This window comes from Cavia porcellus, unplaced genomic scaffold (assembly GCF_034190915.1).
Source record: "Cavia porcellus strain 051 isolate PalLab524CR breed Dunkin Hartley unplaced genomic scaffold, mCavPor4.1 scaffold_8, whole genome shotgun sequence".
Lineage (NCBI taxonomy): Eukaryota > Metazoa > Chordata > Mammalia > Rodentia > Caviidae > Cavia > Cavia porcellus.
Genome location: NW_026947491.1, coordinates 72,046,007 through 72,064,398, shown reverse-complemented (window position 1 = coordinate 72,064,398; position 18,392 = coordinate 72,046,007). Strand labels below are relative to the sequence as shown.

At 34.3% G+C, this 18,392-nt stretch overlaps 1 protein-coding gene and 1 long non-coding RNA gene across 2 annotated transcripts in view; one reads left to right on the top strand and one right to left on the bottom strand.

Annotated features, from left to right (window-relative positions):
* Positions 1 to 18,392, bottom strand: part of Ptprq (protein tyrosine phosphatase receptor type Q) — a 201,870-nt gene that overhangs the window by 134,305 nt on the left and 49,173 nt on the right. The window contains exons 18-19 of the mRNA XM_063255200.1: positions 7,437 to 7,597; positions 6,625 to 6,770 (exon numbers count right to left, since the gene is read on the bottom strand). Coding sequence (XP_063111270.1) covers positions 6,625 to 6,770; positions 7,437 to 7,597 — 307 coding nt within the window. The remainder of the gene's footprint in view (positions 1 to 6,624; positions 6,771 to 7,436; positions 7,598 to 18,392) is intronic.
* Positions 1 to 18,392, top strand: part of LOC134477366 (uncharacterized) — a 177,542-nt gene that overhangs the window by 152,924 nt on the left and 6,226 nt on the right. Inside the window, exons 7-8 of the long non-coding RNA XR_010049392.1 lie at positions 11,821 to 11,952; positions 17,784 to 18,033. This is a non-coding gene — a long non-coding RNA (uncharacterized LOC134477366). The remainder of the gene's footprint in view (positions 1 to 11,820; positions 11,953 to 17,783; positions 18,034 to 18,392) is intronic.

Genomic DNA, 18,392 nt, shown 5'->3' with positions numbered 1-18,392 from the left:
AAAAATAAAGGATACTAAACATATCACAAAGAGGTAAAGACTTGGGAAAGATCTCTAAAGTAATTCTAATGTAGCTGAAACGCTAGCAATCATAAGTCACATAATCTGAGATAAACATTTTAACATAGCTATTTCATTTTGAAATGATATGTTCTCTTACCTAAAAGTAGATCAGTGGGTTTCTCTCCTCCCCTTGGAAATTCACAAAGATAGTTGCAATCAAGATGTTTAAACACTTAAGCTGGAGTCTCCATGTGCCTTTTCTTTAACAAAGTGTAATCTACTAGCATTTTTTTCTTTTTTCTTTCTTTTTTTTTTTTTTAGAGGAGTGAACCTGGGGGCTTTGTTCTCTACCACTGAGCTATACACCCAGCTATTTTTTTGTAGTGTCTAAATGCAGTACATCATAGTTATATTTGTTTGGAGCAGCTCTTCATTTTTGGCTCCTCATTTCACTCATCCATTTCTTTTTGCCTAGAAATGTTTTCTGGCTGAAATTATCTAAGGCTACTCTTTTGCTTATATAAATACAGTCAGATGGTATTTAGCAAAAGTTTTCCAACTTGACTAATCAACCAAAATTCCTTTAGCCTTTTTTAAAAATATAAGACATAGAATGTCATATCATGCTGTGGAGACATGACAAAAGTTGGTAAAAATTAAAAGTGTAGGAGAGCTAATATCCTACGCAAAGGAAAACGTGTGAAAGCTGTAGGAAGATTAAGATACATTGGCCAGGAACAACCCAGATTAAATTCATCAAGATAAGAAGGAAAAGTCACTCTGTACTTGAATGCTCCAAATTATAACTAAATACTGGATACTGGTCTATGTAAAGAATTTTTTATTGAAATATTTACTGAGCATTAAACCTATGCATGGCACTCATCATAGAAAGGAAAGATAAAGGTCACTGGCCTTTTTTCAAGGTGCCTGAGACGATATAAGGGAGCAAAAATGAGAGCAATCTGAAATAGGGGATAGAATGCAACATAACAGGCACAGGACAATCTGCCTTAATATGTAGGAAGGAGAAAGAAGAGAAGGAACAAGAAAAACAAGCTATCCACCTATTCAGCTGCACAGTTTTCATGCTGAGAATTTCTTCTATTCTACCAATCTAAAACAGAAAATCAGGTTTGAAGACACTGATGCTATTTTTAACATTAATTTTAGGAATACATTAAAGTACAAATGAGCACCAAGCAATGTGAGACTATATAGTTCTGAAAGGTTTTAACATCTTTAGTCTGTGCCCGCTTGCAGCTGTCACACTTAAAAGCATTCTTATGATTATTTAAAAGGTAACATATTCTAAGACAGATGAAGAGCAAAAGGGATCATATTATATACCCAGGTTTGAATTAGTAGATTTAGAAGCTCATAGTTAGAGGCTCATATTTGACTATTTAGATGTAGAAAGGGAGAGTCAAAATATAATCATGCACAAGACATGATTAAATTGCACAGAGGCAAAAACCACATTGCTAAGATTCAGAGGTATAGAAACTATTTGCAATGCTTTTATTAAGTGCATCCATGTATAACAAACATACACACACACACACACACACACATATATATATATATATATATATATATATATATATATATATATATAGTTTGGTTTTTTTGTTTGTTTTCAGTTGGTGTGACTGAAGGTTTCCAAAAGCTATAAAAGGGGATGGGAAAGAAGGGGCAAGAAACAGGTATGAAAAGTAGGAATTAAGAAATGTTACTTACATGTACCAACTCCCCACAATGAATGTAATCATTATATATTACAAACATGTGCCAGTAAAAAGAGAAAAGTCTGCAATCTGAATGCCATTTATACTATAGTGAAAGATTGCTAAGTTTTAACAAAATTATGGGGAAAAGTAAATACCTTGCTAATCTCCATTTTTCTTCCGCAAACAGCAGAACAAAAGAAACTGCAAAAACTATTTGACGTACAGAGAAGAAAACCAGACTCTTGTATTTCCTACTGCTCTAAAGATGCTTTATTTTTTAAAAAATCTTTGTCTATATCTATATGTCTACAGATTTTCAATAAAATCAATTTCTTTCTTGGCATGAATTTTTAAATGGTTACACTAATGTAACCCCACTTTCAGAGGGAGTGGTGGTGAACCTATGGTGGCTTGGGAAAGCAGATTGTGATCCAGCGAAAGGCCATCACTAAAGGTGGGCAGCATGGACCCTGGTGAGTAATGGGGACCCCACGGCTGCTGGGGTTGGCCAGAGAACAACTTGGAACTGGGCAGTGCCCGCCACCACGGGGATATCAATAACACAGAGTCTGGTGGCAGCCATCTTACAGTCGGGCAGAACCTACAGCTCAGTGGCATCACTGAGTCCCCCTGTAGGGAGGGCTGGTGGAAGGCATCTTGAAATTGGGCAGAGCCTGAGTACGTGTTGGCTTCAGCGTCATACAGAGAACTAGTGGGAGACATCTTGGATTTGGGCAGATCTGCTGTTCTGGTGCTCCTGTCACAGAAAGGTCTGGAAGAGAACAGCTGGGATTTGGGCAGGACCCTGTGCCATGGTGACATTAGTCAGCTGCTTCTGGTACAAAGAAAACCAGCAGGAGCTACTGGGGCTAAACCAAGCCTCTGCTTGGGGCCCAATAAGCAGACACAAAATAGTCACAACTCAGTGACATCCAGAAAGTACAGCCTAATTTACGGATTGACTGGTGCAGAGGCTGGAGACTAGCCTGTACCGCCCCTGCATCCCAGCCTACCCCAGATAACAGGTAATTGGGGAGGACAGCAAAAACTCAAGTCAGCATGCTTCTGAAAGGCCCTAAGCAATTCGGAGAGGGCCAGAGAACCCCAGGACAGTCTGAAAGAAACCAGAAACATGACAAGAGATAAAAATAAAAAAAAAATCTCCAGCTGCCCAACATGAGAAAATAAGCCCAGGAGAAGTAAATACCGAAGAGAACAAGCACAATAACCATCCATTGCTCGACACAGTGTCAGCCGAAATTAAAAAGTACCTTCATGATCTCATAGAAGGACTTAAAGCTGTACTCCTGATTCAACTGAGGCAAGATATAAAGAGATTAATTAAAGAAATGACAAGCCCCGCCCAAGAGAACACAAATGGAAGAACTGAGGAAATCAGAAAAGAAAGAGAAACTTCTGAAGAAGAATTTAAACATAACTTAGAATGCATGAAACAGATCCAAAGAGAATACCAGGAAACTAAAAACTCCATTGAACACTTGCAAAATGCCTTGACAGAAACTAAAGACAGCCTTCTGAAACTTGAAGAGAGATTTATGGCATATGATCATGAAAGAAAAAGCCTCTTAAAAATAACAAGGAACCAGAAAGAAGCAATTCAAAAAATAGAAGATGACAAAAAGATACATAACTTAAGAATAAAGAATGTGAGTGAGGAAGCAGGAGCAACCAAAAATGAAATACAAAGAATATTCACAGATATATTAAAGCAAAATTTCCCATATATAGCAAAAAGAAATGATATCCAGATAAAAGAGGCATACAGAACACCAGCTACCTACAACCAAAACAGATCTACGCCTAGACATATAATAATCAAGATTCCAGAAATCCACCAAAAGAACAGAATATTAAAAGCAGCCAGAGAAAAGATGCAGATTACCTACAATGGGAAAACTATCAAAATAACAGCAGACTTATCAACACAAACTCTTAAGTCAAGAAGAGAGTGGGGAGAAATATTCCAAGTCCTGAAAGAAAATAATATGCAACCGAAGCTCATATACCCGTCAAAACTCTCTCTCAAAATTAATGGAGAAATAAGATATTTTCAAGACAAGGAGGAACTGTGGGAGTTCATGGCCACCAATCCAACCCTACAGAGAGTGCTGAAGGACATTACAGAGAAAGAGAGGAAGAGATACCAGGATTCCAGCAACAGTGGCAGAGAGACCTCAGTGAATGGGGCAGACAGCAGAATGAGGGAATAAGGTGGACAAATTATAGCAGAAAAGTGGAGTAGCAGACATGAGGCAGAGACGGTAGCTATAGTCTTTAGTATAGACAGCTCTGAAACTCTATAAAAAAAAAGAAAAAGGCAGAGGTCATTGTTAATGGGGTACAAGGATTTAAAAGACATAGTAGTCTTATTGACATATTTAGTTTGAATTTAATTTATACTGGTCTGCCCACTCATGTCAGATTTGAGGGCACAGACATCTTGACCCAAAAATAGCAGGTTATACCATGGTAACTATCCTTACTTTCCTATTAACTTAAACTGAAATCCTACAATACTTACATTGTCTTACTATGACTGATCTTAACTGAATCTGAATCATAAGACTATGGGTTGGCCTTGGCTGATTTTATTTGAAATTGGTATGCTTGTTAGTATCAACCCTAAAAGTAGAGGCAACTACTCTGAGAATGACAAGATGTAAAGGATATCCATACTGGTATTAATTGGTAACAGCTCTCTAATCCTACAATGCTGTCAAAGTTAAGTTTTTATAAAAATAGGTGATACTATATTTAACTATAATAAGCCAGTGTTGTGGTCAAATCTATTGAAAATAACAAGAGAAAACATAGTAACTACGGAAGGTCATCTATATTGTGGTCTTACATGTCTTATCCATTGCATGTTTTTCTAGGAAATTGTTTTGCTGTCTTGCTATGACTTGGTATTCCCTATAATACAGAGAGGATAGATATATATGTAGAAATTCACACATGGGTTTTTTTTTTCTTTTTAATTATTTACGGGGACAGATTATATAATGCAAGATGTAATGAACAGATACTCTGAGGAAGAGACGCTAAGAAACCCGAGGCTAATTTTGTAGCATTATGATAGAAATTCTAGCAATACTATTGTTCGCTGATTAGAATGACATTAGACTGGTTTCTTGAGTTCAATTTCAGCATATGTAGAGATGGGGACAGCTATCACAAAGAGAATGAGAGATGCGATGGTAGTTACTATTGTCTTCCCTAATTTGGAACTTGAGGACCTAAAAAGCCTCCAATGATTTGATTAGTTCTATAATATGCAATAAGTATATAAAGTGGGTGAAGATGGGGACAACTATTTGTAAGAAACTATAAACAGTTAGATAGACAATGAAGATCTCCAGTGGGCTTGCTGCGAAATCTGTATTTCTTTAAATTGTTTTTTAACTGCTTTGTTCTGTTTTGATATGTTTAATCTTACCCTCTTTGAGATGTAAAACAAATGTGTAGGACTGATAACCATATTACTGAGCTTTTGTTCGATCATAGAGCAAAACGGTTTGTAGTGTCACTTTATGAATGTCATTCTAAATACTTTAATTCTATAACATGAACAGCTGATTCTAAGATGACAGTGTATAACTTATCAACCAGCAATTTCTTACCGTTTGTTTTTCTGTAAGTTTGTATTATTTCTACCCTTTTTTTTTATCTCCATGTATTCTTTTGTTTCCTTTTCTTTAAATAAAAAAAAAAAGAAAAAGAAAAAGAAAGAAAGGCCATCACTGCCCTAAGCCAACCTTTACACTTTCACTTTCAGCTGGGCTGTGCCTGAGGTGACTTGCAAAGTTTTGCCTTTACCCTGTTCATTAGCCCCCACTGCACTACAGGGGCACTCAAGCAAACTTTCTCTTGTCTCCATCACAACAGACTATAATGACTCTTGGACTGGCAGTCACAAATGTGGTCAGGCAACTCAGAATTATGAAGATTTTTCTCTATTCTCATTTCACTTAAAAAGATACAAAGAAATAAAAATTGTGAAATTCACAATCAATATGCAGTCAATATTCTCTAGCAGTAAAGGATGCATTTTGCAAATCGCATTATATACCCTGATTTTCCAAATCATGTTCTCTCTCCCCATCTTCTCCCCACAGTCAAATTTTGTCTTTCCTATGTATTAGAATTTTGTGAAAAATTTAATTGGGAGAATTAATGTACTTTTGCTGAAAATAACTGAAGATACTTCTCTAAATGAAATACATTATCATTCACATAATAAGAAGTACCTCTCTGCAGACTGTGTAGGCCTACAACCACATGTACCACAAATCTAATAACCATGTTCCCAGGGGTCTTCATTGTACCTGATACTGAGCAATAATAATGTCCATTGTTATCGTGACAATCACAACCCCTGTTGCCAATAATCAAAATTATTTTTAATTGAAGAAAATACACAAAAATATTCCAGCACCGAAACTATCTGCACTATGCATGGACAAACCCAAATGTATTTTAAGGTAAGAAATAACTATAAGAAAAAAATGAAACAATACTTTAGAGAACAGTTCTTGGAAGAAGTAGAAACGAGAGCTGTCATTACTTGCAGTTTTAAACAAGTGGCAATTTCACTGTTCTTACTACAAATCGAGCTGATAGAGAAGTTGCATGTGTGCGTGTGTGTGTGCGTGTGTGTGTGCGTGTGTGTGTGTGTGTGTGTGTTATGAGTGCAGAGAGAGAATAAAATGCATCTAATATTACTCCACATTTTCATATGCCATTGGGATTTTTGTAGAATGCGTGTGCACAGTTTTCAATATAATGTAAATAATGTCTTCTCTCATTTAGAAATCTGTATTATCAAAGCTAAGAATGTAAAAAGTATAGTAGGATAAAATTTAGGTCTTACCTTCGTGAAAGTTCCTGAAGTATTCCTGTAATAAACAGAATAATGTTGTATAATTCCATTGGGCTTTGAAGGAGGTGTCCAAAAGAGAATTATTGATGTTGAACTAAGATTTACATAATGAACATCTTTTGGAGGGTCACTGGGTGCTGTAAAGCAGAGAGTTAAGTAAAAACTATAATTACAGTCTCAAGTAATGTCTGAAATGTCTAATTTCTACCTAAAATTGCTAAGTTAAACAGAGAACTCTTTTTCACAGTAACAGTAAATTTAGAATCAAACCTAACTAGATGTCACAAATAAAACATGTAAGACACATTGGCCCATTCCTGTGTTACTCCACCATAGCAATATTTAAGAGAGGACATTTTAGTCATAAAATATTACCCTGGCTCTCAAACTGTCAACTGCTATGAATCTGAAAAGAACACTATAACAAATTTCCAATATAGAATACACAAAGTAACATCTTAACTTTTGATTTTGAAAGTGTATAATAAAGATCAAAGGCAAACAGAGCTGACGTCATGTATTGTATTTTGTTTCATTCAACAAACACAAAATTTTTATCTGTCAAGTAAATATGGAGTTGAATGCTTTATGAATATAGCTATATTTAATCTTTGTATGAACCCTGCAAAAGCAGTTATACTTTTCTCTATGATACAGATGCAAAATTGAGGCATAGGAAGGTTAACTTACTTTCTCAATTACTGAACCAGAAGGCAGATGTAGATTAAAGGCTTAATAATGTCTTCTGATATTTGATACTTCTTTCCTATGTTTTCAATTGGCTTACATCCATAGGAACTCACCTCCCTCTGGTGTTCGAAAGTTAATGATACTGCTTCTCGTTTTCCCATCACCGAATCTAGTGCTAGCTGTTACATAGGCACTGTATTCAACATTGTAGTCCAGATCTGAAAACTCTAATGATGTTTCAGTCACATTAATTGTTTTTAATGATGATCTAGCCCTAAGAGAGAATAAAGGATATTATCTGTATAATTGAATTTTAAATTGAAAATTACCATATCATTTATGGGCATAAGTGCATTAAAAATAAGCAATATCTGCAGCCAAAAACTTAATCTAGAGTAATAGAATAAAAATATTACTCTAAAAACTGAAAATAGTGAATTTTAGATTAGTTCAGCGAATTAACTTCATTTGCCTTTAAGTATATTCATTATATCTTGTGTTAATGAGTTCATAATTATAATAAGAATTTTAATGGTTCTCTAACATTATGTATACAAATTATTGCATTTCTTTTTATATTGATGCCTTAATTGTTCAAATATTTGATCTTTTAAAGGGCTGACAAAATCATTTATTTATTTATTTATTTATTTATTTATTTATTTATTTTTGGCGATCAAACTCACGACCGTTTGCCAGGCAGTGACTTGCGCTGCTGAGCTAAACCTGGAGCCTGGGCTGGCAAAATTTCGTTTACAGTATTCCTTCGTCAAAAAAAAAAATCTATTTTATATACTTATAAAGTGACATTTTCTTCAGACCAAACCAAAGAAATAGTAAATATTGAATTGGAATATCAAAATTAAGGAATCTATAGGCTTTTACTTATCAAATAGAAACTATTTTGAAAATAGTACATATGTATCATACTAAAAAGAAAATAATAAATCTCACATTTCACTCTAACATAGTCTTTTTTCCAAGCGTAATTTTTGAAATATTTGTAAATGTCATTCCAAAAAACAAAGCAAACAAAATAAATACTGACTCAAAATTCTTCAGCTAAGTTCCAAAATTTTAAGAGGGGGAAAAAGCCAAAAGAACAAAATATGAAGTTGTATAGCATTCCAATTTTTAAATTTCAATCATTTACCTCAGCTTCAAGAGGTCTGGAAGACTAATATTTAGAACCAAAGGGAGAAAATGTATGTAATAGTGCTAAAAGTGTGTGTTTATAAAGATATTTACTTTTTAAACAATAAATTATTAAACAATTTAGATAAGGTAGTATTCATATCACAAAAAAAAGAATATCTCATATAACTTCATATTTTTCTTCTTTAAAAACACAAGGCACCTAAGAAGTAAGTAAATGGGTATTTCCTCTGAATAGAAATGTTTTTCATTACTACTGACATATCTGAATATAAAAGATTTTATTTAGATTAAGGATAAATTTCACTCATAGTTTTATGATTACATAAGTGTCAGTTTACTCCAGTTACAAATACAGCTACTGCTATTTGAGAAATGGCTGGATAGCTTAGGATAGTGAGTAAAGTATGGATTCAGGTCATATGACTGGAGGCATGTGAGATTATCTGGGCCAGTGACGGTGAACCTTTAGTCCTTTGAATGATAACAAACAGCCTGCAGCGGCACACATGCCATAGGCTCAGCACCACTGATAAGCTACTCAGCAATTAAAAACACTTTCTTATAGATGTTTTCTTTCAGAAGCAGAGAGAATTTTCTTAATTTCTCTCAGATCACAAAGAATCTGCTGTGTCTATGAGTCTCAGAAAAAGACACCCTGTAGAAACGCTACCCAGTTCCATAAACCTGTCATTCACAGGTCAGTCACCACACTTCAGAAGAGCCAATCCAGTACAGCAATCTAAAACTATAAAGAATCTAATTGTACTATGCCTATTTTGAAGACTACTTCTAAAGCATGTTATTCAGTGCCACTTTGCATTACTACCTTCTAACCCTAATCTTCACTTCAAAATACTGCAGATAAGTATGTTCATATGGTAAGAATAACCCCAATTTTTTCCATAGATAACACAGAATCAAAAATATACCCTGGAAAATGCATATAAAAAATAAATTTTGTCTCAAATATATAGGTATTTCATTAAGACTGTCTGTATAAATTGTCTTTAAAACTTCAGTAATCCACTTCAGTTAGCATATATAGATAAACCACTTACCATAAAAGATAAAACATGTTACTAAAATTTTTTTCAGCTACTAATACGTCTTATATATCTTGGGCTGTTTTTTTTTTTTGTTATGTTTTGTTTTTGAGCTTGAAATTTTGAGTGATATTTTCATGAGTAATATAGAAAAATATCTGAGCATGAATAAACATTAAATGAAACACTTCATAAAGTTTCTCAGGGATGCACAAGATGGTTTGCAATAACACTGAGAACAGAAAGGGAGAAAGCAGAAGTGAACTTCGCTGAAGATCTAATTTCATGTTCCTCCCTTCTAGTAGGTGTTATTATTGGTAGTGAAACATCAATCCTTGGGCTGAGGTGTAAGATCTCCAAGGAGCCACCTAATGAACAGCAGGGTTTGCTCCCTCTCTGTGTAAGACATTCAGCTTTGACACTCCTTGGCATTTTCTGGTTTAGTTTCAAAGTCTCTGTTTTGTTATTTGCTTAAAATATTATAACAGAATTTTATGAATTCCGTTAAGATTTTTTACTTTTATATGTAAAGTATTTGTTCTTCTGTGTATTGATTTTTGCCCTTAAACTAATGAAAGACCATAACATTTTATGGCTTCATGATTAGGATGTATCACAGTTAACCAATATCCTATGAATTAACATTTAGGACTTTTTAGGACTTTTCTTCCCTTATTTCTTTAGCTATTCCCAACAGAGAATCAATAATTACAATGATACTTCTCTTTCTTCTAATTAAGTTGCATTGCTGTTAAGACAATTGGTTGAATAATTTTTTTAATTTAATGATTATTTCAGAATAATTATTATTCCAAATTTTAAATTATTATTATTTAGGATCACATCAACAATATGTAAGGGTGCTCATTTTGATAAAGTCTCATACTAGTCTGAATACTATGAATCTTAATTTCTACACATCTAAGAAAAAATATTTAATTTTAGTTTGGGTGCTCTTGATTATAAATGAGAAGAATTTTCCTCACCTGTTTATTGATCATTATAGTCTATTTGTAAAAATAATTCATTCACACACTTCCTTTTCTACCTTTCATTATAGTGTTTTAAATGTTGAACAGTGTGTGTCAGAATTAGGGAGGATTGTTCTTTACACAGTGTGTCAAATGCTTTCCCTGTACCATTTGAAGGTAGAAATCATATTACAAAATCAGTATTCTACAGAATTCAACAAAACCTGCTTACATCTACTTTGCACAGGCCTTATGTTAGGTACCAACATGAGTAACAAATAGAACTTTTTCTCAAAATAGAGACAAATAATTGTAACACCATTCATAACAATATGATTTTCTTAAAGACAAGGATCATAACCTTCTTGCACAGCAGCTAAACCAACAGAAAAAGAGACAAGTATGCGAGAATAAATTAGTTACAAACAACATGAGAAAAAAGAATCAAGTTTAGCCCCAAATATATAAGAAAATGTTCTTTAGGAAACTAGCATGTGAAGTTTGAGATCAAAGTAGGGAGCTGAACAGGATGAAGAGAGGAAAACAGAAGCCCCCTCTAAAAATCAGATCTAATTCTTATTCATCCAGATTCATGAACTGTTTGAAAATAGGACGAAGGTAAATGTTACGTAATATATTATTTAAAATATATAACTTTTCAACACCAGCCAATTTAAAAATTGATAAGAAAATGTAAATACATTTTAATTTAATCTCAGCGCAGTCATTTCACTGATTTCATTCTAAATCTAACAGAATACTTTAAAATTAAACCCATTTTATACTTAGGAATTCAAAACTCTGAAATTATTTTGAAGAAATATCTGAGGCAGGTTTTTTTTTTAATCTTCACTCATGTCTAATACCAAGAAAATGTCTTGGGTTGGAATTAATATACTCTTTGAGATGAAGTTATTTCCTAGTATTTTTTTTCAAAAATCAGACCACATTTTGACATCTAAGTCACAAAGGAAACTCCACAATAGAAATGCAGTTTCTTTGGCTTATCAAATTCTTTATTCATCTTTTATATCATCAATTCCATGGCAAGCAAAAATTCTTAAATGTCAAAATAATGTGGGAAGTTAAATCAATTTTCCTGTTTTCTTAACTATGAATGCACATGATTTCATAGACCAGGTCTGAAATTCTGTGAAAGATCTTGTTTTAATTCTAATCTTTATCACTCTATGTTGTGTTCCATGTGAGTAAACTGAATTAATGACAAACACATCCCCATCTGACATTGTTTCTATTAATTTACTTTCAAAATTTTAATCTGTAATTATCTAGTTATTTTAGGCTAATTCTTTTACTCATTACAGATCCCCAAACTGAAGAATGTCGACATTCGTTTACTTGATTAACAAGTATGAACCAGTGATGTCCACTGACTTGCCCACTTTATAATGAAACTTCTGTACTGCACCTTCCTCTGGAATATTTACTCTACATAGGTTAGTGGTACCTAATTATGAGTGATTATGCTTTAAACAGCCCCCAACTAGTAAGGCATGAAACATTTTTAAAACCCTGCTAGAATCTCAGAGATAGTCTGAATCAGAGTAGGATATTCATTTGTTGTTCTTGTTATTGTGACTGATTTGGCTTCACTTTGTTGTTTATATGTCCATAGTAGAAAAAAATGCATTGAAAAAGTCACTAAAGACAATGAAGTAAAAAATAATGATGTATACACTTATAATCCATGGTGTTGGAACAGATACGAGGAATTAGAATACAGAAGACAAAAAAATAGATTTCACTTAGTCAGGAAGAGAGATTTTTACCACCTGAGAAAGATGCAAAAGATAAGGATGCAAATGAATTGACTGGCCTGGTGGCAAGAAGTTGAAGCCACACAATTTTTGAGATAACCACCTCAATTATCAGCTTACAATGAGCTTCTGCTCATCAGTTTTGCAAGGAATTTGAGGACAGAGAAGATAAAGTGGGATAATTTCTGAGGACAAGAGAAAACTGACCAAAAACAAAGTAAAATAACTGCCTGGGACACTCAAAGCTCAGTAAGGTTGGAAAAAGAAAGACTTGCATCTACAGTACATTGTATTGTCTTCCCTTAGTTCAACAAATATTTATTGGCTAAAAGGTATAATTTACCATACTCGGTGACAGGAATCTGAGTTGTTCAAAATGGTAGATCTGAAGATGGCAGCTTGATAGTTAGCAGGGTAGAGAACCTCTCTGAGAAAAGCAACTCAGATGCTAAAATTTAACGACATGGAGAAGACCAGATGAAAAGAGAGAGATTCTCACAATGCAGGAAGAAACTGAGAATAAAGAAAAATAAAGGAAGGAAGGAAAAACATGGATGAAAGGCTGGAACCAGATGCGCTCACTGGGACTGGTCCTGCCTTTGCTGGGCAGGCCTTAGAGTCAGATGATTCACAGTCACACTGAAGTCACAGCTACTAAAATTGGGAGTTGGTGAGTCCAGGGCCCTTGGCTGAAGGACGCGGTGCAGCATAGAGTGGCACCAACGTGGAGAGCTGCATTAATTCACAGTAAGTGCTGGAAATTTGGCCCAGCAGTGTGTGTGGCCAGCTGGAGGACATATTGAAGTTGGGCAGGACAGGCCTAAACCTGGAACCGCAGTGGTGTCAGTCAGCCATTCCTGGCCCAAAGAGGACTGGTGGGATCTGCTGTGGCTGGGTCACACCCCTGGTCGGGAGCCAGTAGCCAGAGACAAAACTGTCCCGAAACTGTGACATCCCCACAGCACAAACTAACGTGCTGAAGGCACTTACTAGTTTACTGGCTCAGAGAAGAGGGGCCAGCCCACATGATCCCTGGATGCACCTCAGATAACAGCAAACTGGAGAGGGCAGCAAGCCCCCAGCCAGCACGCTTCAGAAAAACCGTAGCCAATACAGAGAAGGCCTGAGACCTCCACCATACACCTGTCTGAAAGAAACCAGAAACATGACAAGAGAAAGAAATAAGAAAAAGCCTTAGCCATTGACCCTGGGAAAATAAGTCCAGGGGAGATAAATATAGAAGAGATCCAGGGCAGCAATCATGCAACATTGGCCACAGCATCAGTAGACATAAAGAAATACTGTCGTGACCTCATAGATGAATTTAAAACTGAAATTTTAATCCAAGTGAGGCAAGATATAAAAAGATTAATAAAAGAAATGCTAATCCCTTCTCCAGAAGACATAGATGGAAGAATGGAAGAACCCAGAAAAAGAAAAGAAACTTTTGGTGAATAATTTAAACAAAATCTAGAATACATGAAACAGATCAAAAGAGATTACCAGGAAATTAAAAACTCCATTGAAAGCCGGTAAAGTGCCTTGACAGAAACTAAAGTTAGCCTTTCAAAATTTGAAGATATGTTTGATGATATGTTTGATGATGTTTGAAGATATGTTTGATGATGATGTTTCAATGTTTGATCATGCAAGAGGAGACCTCTTAAAAATAACAAGGAACCAGGAAGTAATAATACAAAGGCTAGAAGATGACAAGACAATCTATAACTTAAGAATAAAAAACATGAGCGAAGAAGCAGGAGGAAACACAAATGAAATACAAAGGCTACTCACAGAAATAATTAAGAAAAGCTTCCCAAGCATAGGAAAAGGAAATGAAATCCAGATAAATGAGGCATACAGAACTCCAACTAACTACAACCAAAACAGATCTACCCTCAGACATATAATAATCAAGATCCCAGAAATTCACCATAAGAACAGAATACTAAAAGTGGTCAGAGAAAAGAAACAGATTACCTATAAAGGAAAATCCATCAAAATCACAACAGACTTCTCAACACAAATTATCAAATCAAGAAGAGCATGGAGTGAAGTAGTCCAAGCCCTGAAAGAAAATAATCTCCAACCCAGATTGATGTACCCTACGAAACTCTCTCTCAAAATTAATGGAGAAATAAGATGTTTTCATGACAAAGAGGAACTGTGGGAGTTTGTAACCACCAATCCAGCCCTACAAAAAAATACTGAAGGACATTCTAGACACAGATAGAAAAAAATACCAGGATTTCAGCACCAGTGGCAGAGAGGCCTCAATGATTGGGGCAGACAGTGGAATGAAGGAGAAAAGTGGACAAATAATAGCAGAAAAATAGAATAGCAAAGATGAGGCAGAGAAGGTTGACTATAATCTCTAATATAGGTGGCCTTGATACACTAACAAAAAGAAACACGGGCAGAGTAGATTGGGAGATATGGTTCACTGAGATGCTCTGAATAGGAAATATACTGAACCTGAAAGAGGGTTAATAAAATTGAAAGTCAAAGATGAGAAAAGCTCTATGTGATAGGGAATGAGAGAGAAATAGGGACAACTCATCCAGCAGCTGCAGATAAGTTGGAAAGTCATGACACTTTTGTGCAGTGGAGAACTATTTAGCTATAAGGAAGGAAAACCTTGAGGCTTTAGTAGGTAAAAAAAAATACAGCTCAGGATCAAGCTCAGGGGTAAAAAGGTCCAGCACCACTTAGACAGACAATGGGCTGCCCCGCTAATCGAAAAACTAAAGGAGTTAGTGGGACCCAAAATATACAAAGCACCCTGAGAAAGGGAAAGAGGAGTTGTCTAAAAAAGGAAGGCAGAGGACATTGTTAATAGTGTATCAGGATTTAAAAGCCATATTAGTCTTATAATTCTGTTTAGTTTGATTTTATTCTGTTCCAGTCTGTCTACTCATACTAGATTTGAAGGCACATACAGCTATCCCAAAAATAGCAGGATATAAAACAGTAACTATCCTTAATTCCCTATTAACTTAATCTGAAGCCCTGTATTACTTACACTGTCTTATTATGACTGATCTTATTTGAATCTGGTTGTTATACCACTGTTTTGTCTTGACTGATTTTATTCAAATTTGGTATGCTTGATAGCATCAAGTCTAAGAGTAGAGGCAACTACACTGAAGATGACAATATGCAATAAGATACCCATTCTGGTTTGATTATTAACTTCTTTTGAAGTCCTACAATGTCTCCAATGTTATGTTTTTATTAAAATTGCTGTTTAATGCTATGTTCAATTATATTATGACTGATGATGTAGACAATTCTATTGAAAATAACAAGAGACAGCATAGTAACTGCTGTAGATCATCTAGTATTGTGGTTTTATGTGTCTTTTTCGTTTCATGCTTTTTCTAGGAATTTGTTTTGTTGTCTTGTTTTGATCTGTCTTTCCCTATAATACAGAAAGGATAGGTATACATGTAGAGATTCACACATGTGTAGAATTTCTAAACAGTTTACGAGAACAGATTGTATAATGCACGATGTGATAAACAAATACTCTGAAGAAAAAGATATACTACAATACCCAGCGTTAATTGTGTAGTATTATAATATATAATCTAGCAATACTATTATTCTCTGTTCAGAGTTATATTAGTTTAGTCTTTTATGTTTAATTTCAACATACGTAAAGATATGGACAGCTATTTAGAAGAGAACAAGAGACATTATGGTAGCCATTGTTGACTTCCCTATTGTCTGGTCTTGCAGACCTAAAATACCTTCATCATTCTGTTCTGATTAGTGTAGTACTATACTGTTCTGTATATATTCACTGTGTGTGAAGATATGGACAACTATATGGACGAAAACAAGAGACAATATGATAGACAGTGAAGATCTCCAGTGGTCTCATTTTGAAATCTGTGCTTCTTAAAATTGTTTCCTTATGATCTGTTTTGTTCTGTTTAATTTTACCCTCTTTGAAACAAAAAGTATAATGTTCAAAACATTTTTCTACTGGAAAATTAAAGTGGGTATAGTTAAATAAATTAAATCATAAATTAATCTTATGATTAAAAACGTCTTTTTATACATTTAACCAAGAGGTAAAAAAAGACGAATTTTCCTTTCTAAATTTGGCAGGGGCAATAAGGATAAAAATGTGCTTAAAAAGCTAAGGTTATACAAAATACTTCACTTGTAGCAAATCTTAAAAATATAATCACAGGCAGATAATGTGTTGGTAAAAGCTTTTTAAATTATAATCATAAATATGAAAAAGCAGTAAAAAATCCCCAAATCAAAGTGTTTAACCAAATCAGTACCTTCTAAATTTTATGGTAGCCATTTTCATTCATTCTTTTTCAACAATTCCAATTACACAATCACCATATTCATTAACAAGGCTTTGAAAAATATTGAGTGTCTACCACTTCATTTCTCAGGAAGAATCCTAGTTACAACTCTATAATTCAACTAAATGATACCAACCTTAAGTCTTTGCTTTAAACCTTTTTAAACAAAAGGATCTTGTCTTTAAGCTTAAATTTGAAATGTTACTTATGGTTCTCACTGAAGAACAAAATTTCCAGCAATCTGCTCTTTAATTAGAATAAAAAGCAATGAAAATGGTTTTTATGAAAAAGTAGAAGAGGAAAACTTCTAAATTTATTACTCCAACCTTTGAACAAGCAGAAGCTAGCAAATCATGTATAGAATGTATTTGATTTTTATTTTCTATGATATCATTTTTATTTAATTATATATTTTGGGAGAAAATTCTGTTTCAACATCTCCATTCTGAAATCACAGTAATAGTACTTAGACTAATACATTCAGATGCACTTTAAGAAAGGCTTTAAAATTCCAAAGGATGAAGCTAGTTTCTCAACCTGGTTGCTTCCAAGGAGAGTCTTAACTCTCTAAATCAAACTCTTCATAATCATTAATTCTGCAAATAGCCTGGTGCCCTGAGATGGGATCCTTCTTTGGTTCCATTTCATATCCTCTCTCCATACAATTCTGATATGGAGATATTCACGTCACAATAATCCTAAATAAGATCAGGCACAATACTGTGGAAATCCCAAATCAGGAATGCTAAATTAAAACCAATTGTCAAAACTGGGACATGTCCAGATAGCCTAATCTTTCATTTAAAAATTGTATTGAATTCTACCCCTATGAAAGGCAGAATCTCCTTGCACTAGAGTACAGTCCCTGTTTCCCTAGAGTGTACTATCTGATGAGGTTTTTATTAAATAAGAAAATACAAGTGGGAGGAGATTTTTAGAAAAATAACTAAGGTTTTTAAGATATCCGGTCTTTGTTGCAGTAATACCAGCAGTACATAAACCCATTATTTTTGTAGTATTCACACTGTTTGGGAAGGATGTAGTTAAACCAACCTAGTTACAAATTAATGAGAAATAGAGATAGGAAGAGATAGCGACAAAGAAAGAGAGAATGATAATCTGAGTGAATTAAGAAGCTCTCAGTATTATATCATATTGTAATATTTTATTCAAACTTTGCAGCCAAAGCTCACAGCCTTGGGGAAAATATTCCAAAGACTTTCCATTACACTTTCAGTAAAACTCAAACTCCTTTTTTGGACCTGAAAGCTCCATGTGACTGGCCTGCCTACTTCTACAACTTCATCTGATCTGACTTTTCCCTTGGACCATTATACTCAAGAAACAAAGAACATTAGACCTTGTACAGCTTCTTTGGAATTTTGGGTAGAAGAACTATCACATTTTACTGACACATGTAAAAGCAAAATTGGTAAGTGAACCCAAGTTGAAATAAAAGTACAATAAATCAATCAGCTTTGTATTTATAGTAGTTTGCTAGAACATTACTCGTCAATTCAAAATATATTAAAAGAATAAATTTCTAGTACACTAATAAAAATTCATTTTTTTGATGGTGGTTCCCCCAGAATGCAAGAACTGTGTATCATTTAAAAACATGTAATTTATTGATATAAGTAAGGAAGAAATGCTATTTTACCACACTGATGGGTGAAAAAATATTTCACAAAGCAAATTTTACATGGAAAATTAATTTTAAAATGCAATCGATTGAGGCAGAATTCTGAACATCTATTTATGAACCAAATGTGACTCATATCTGCAGTGAAA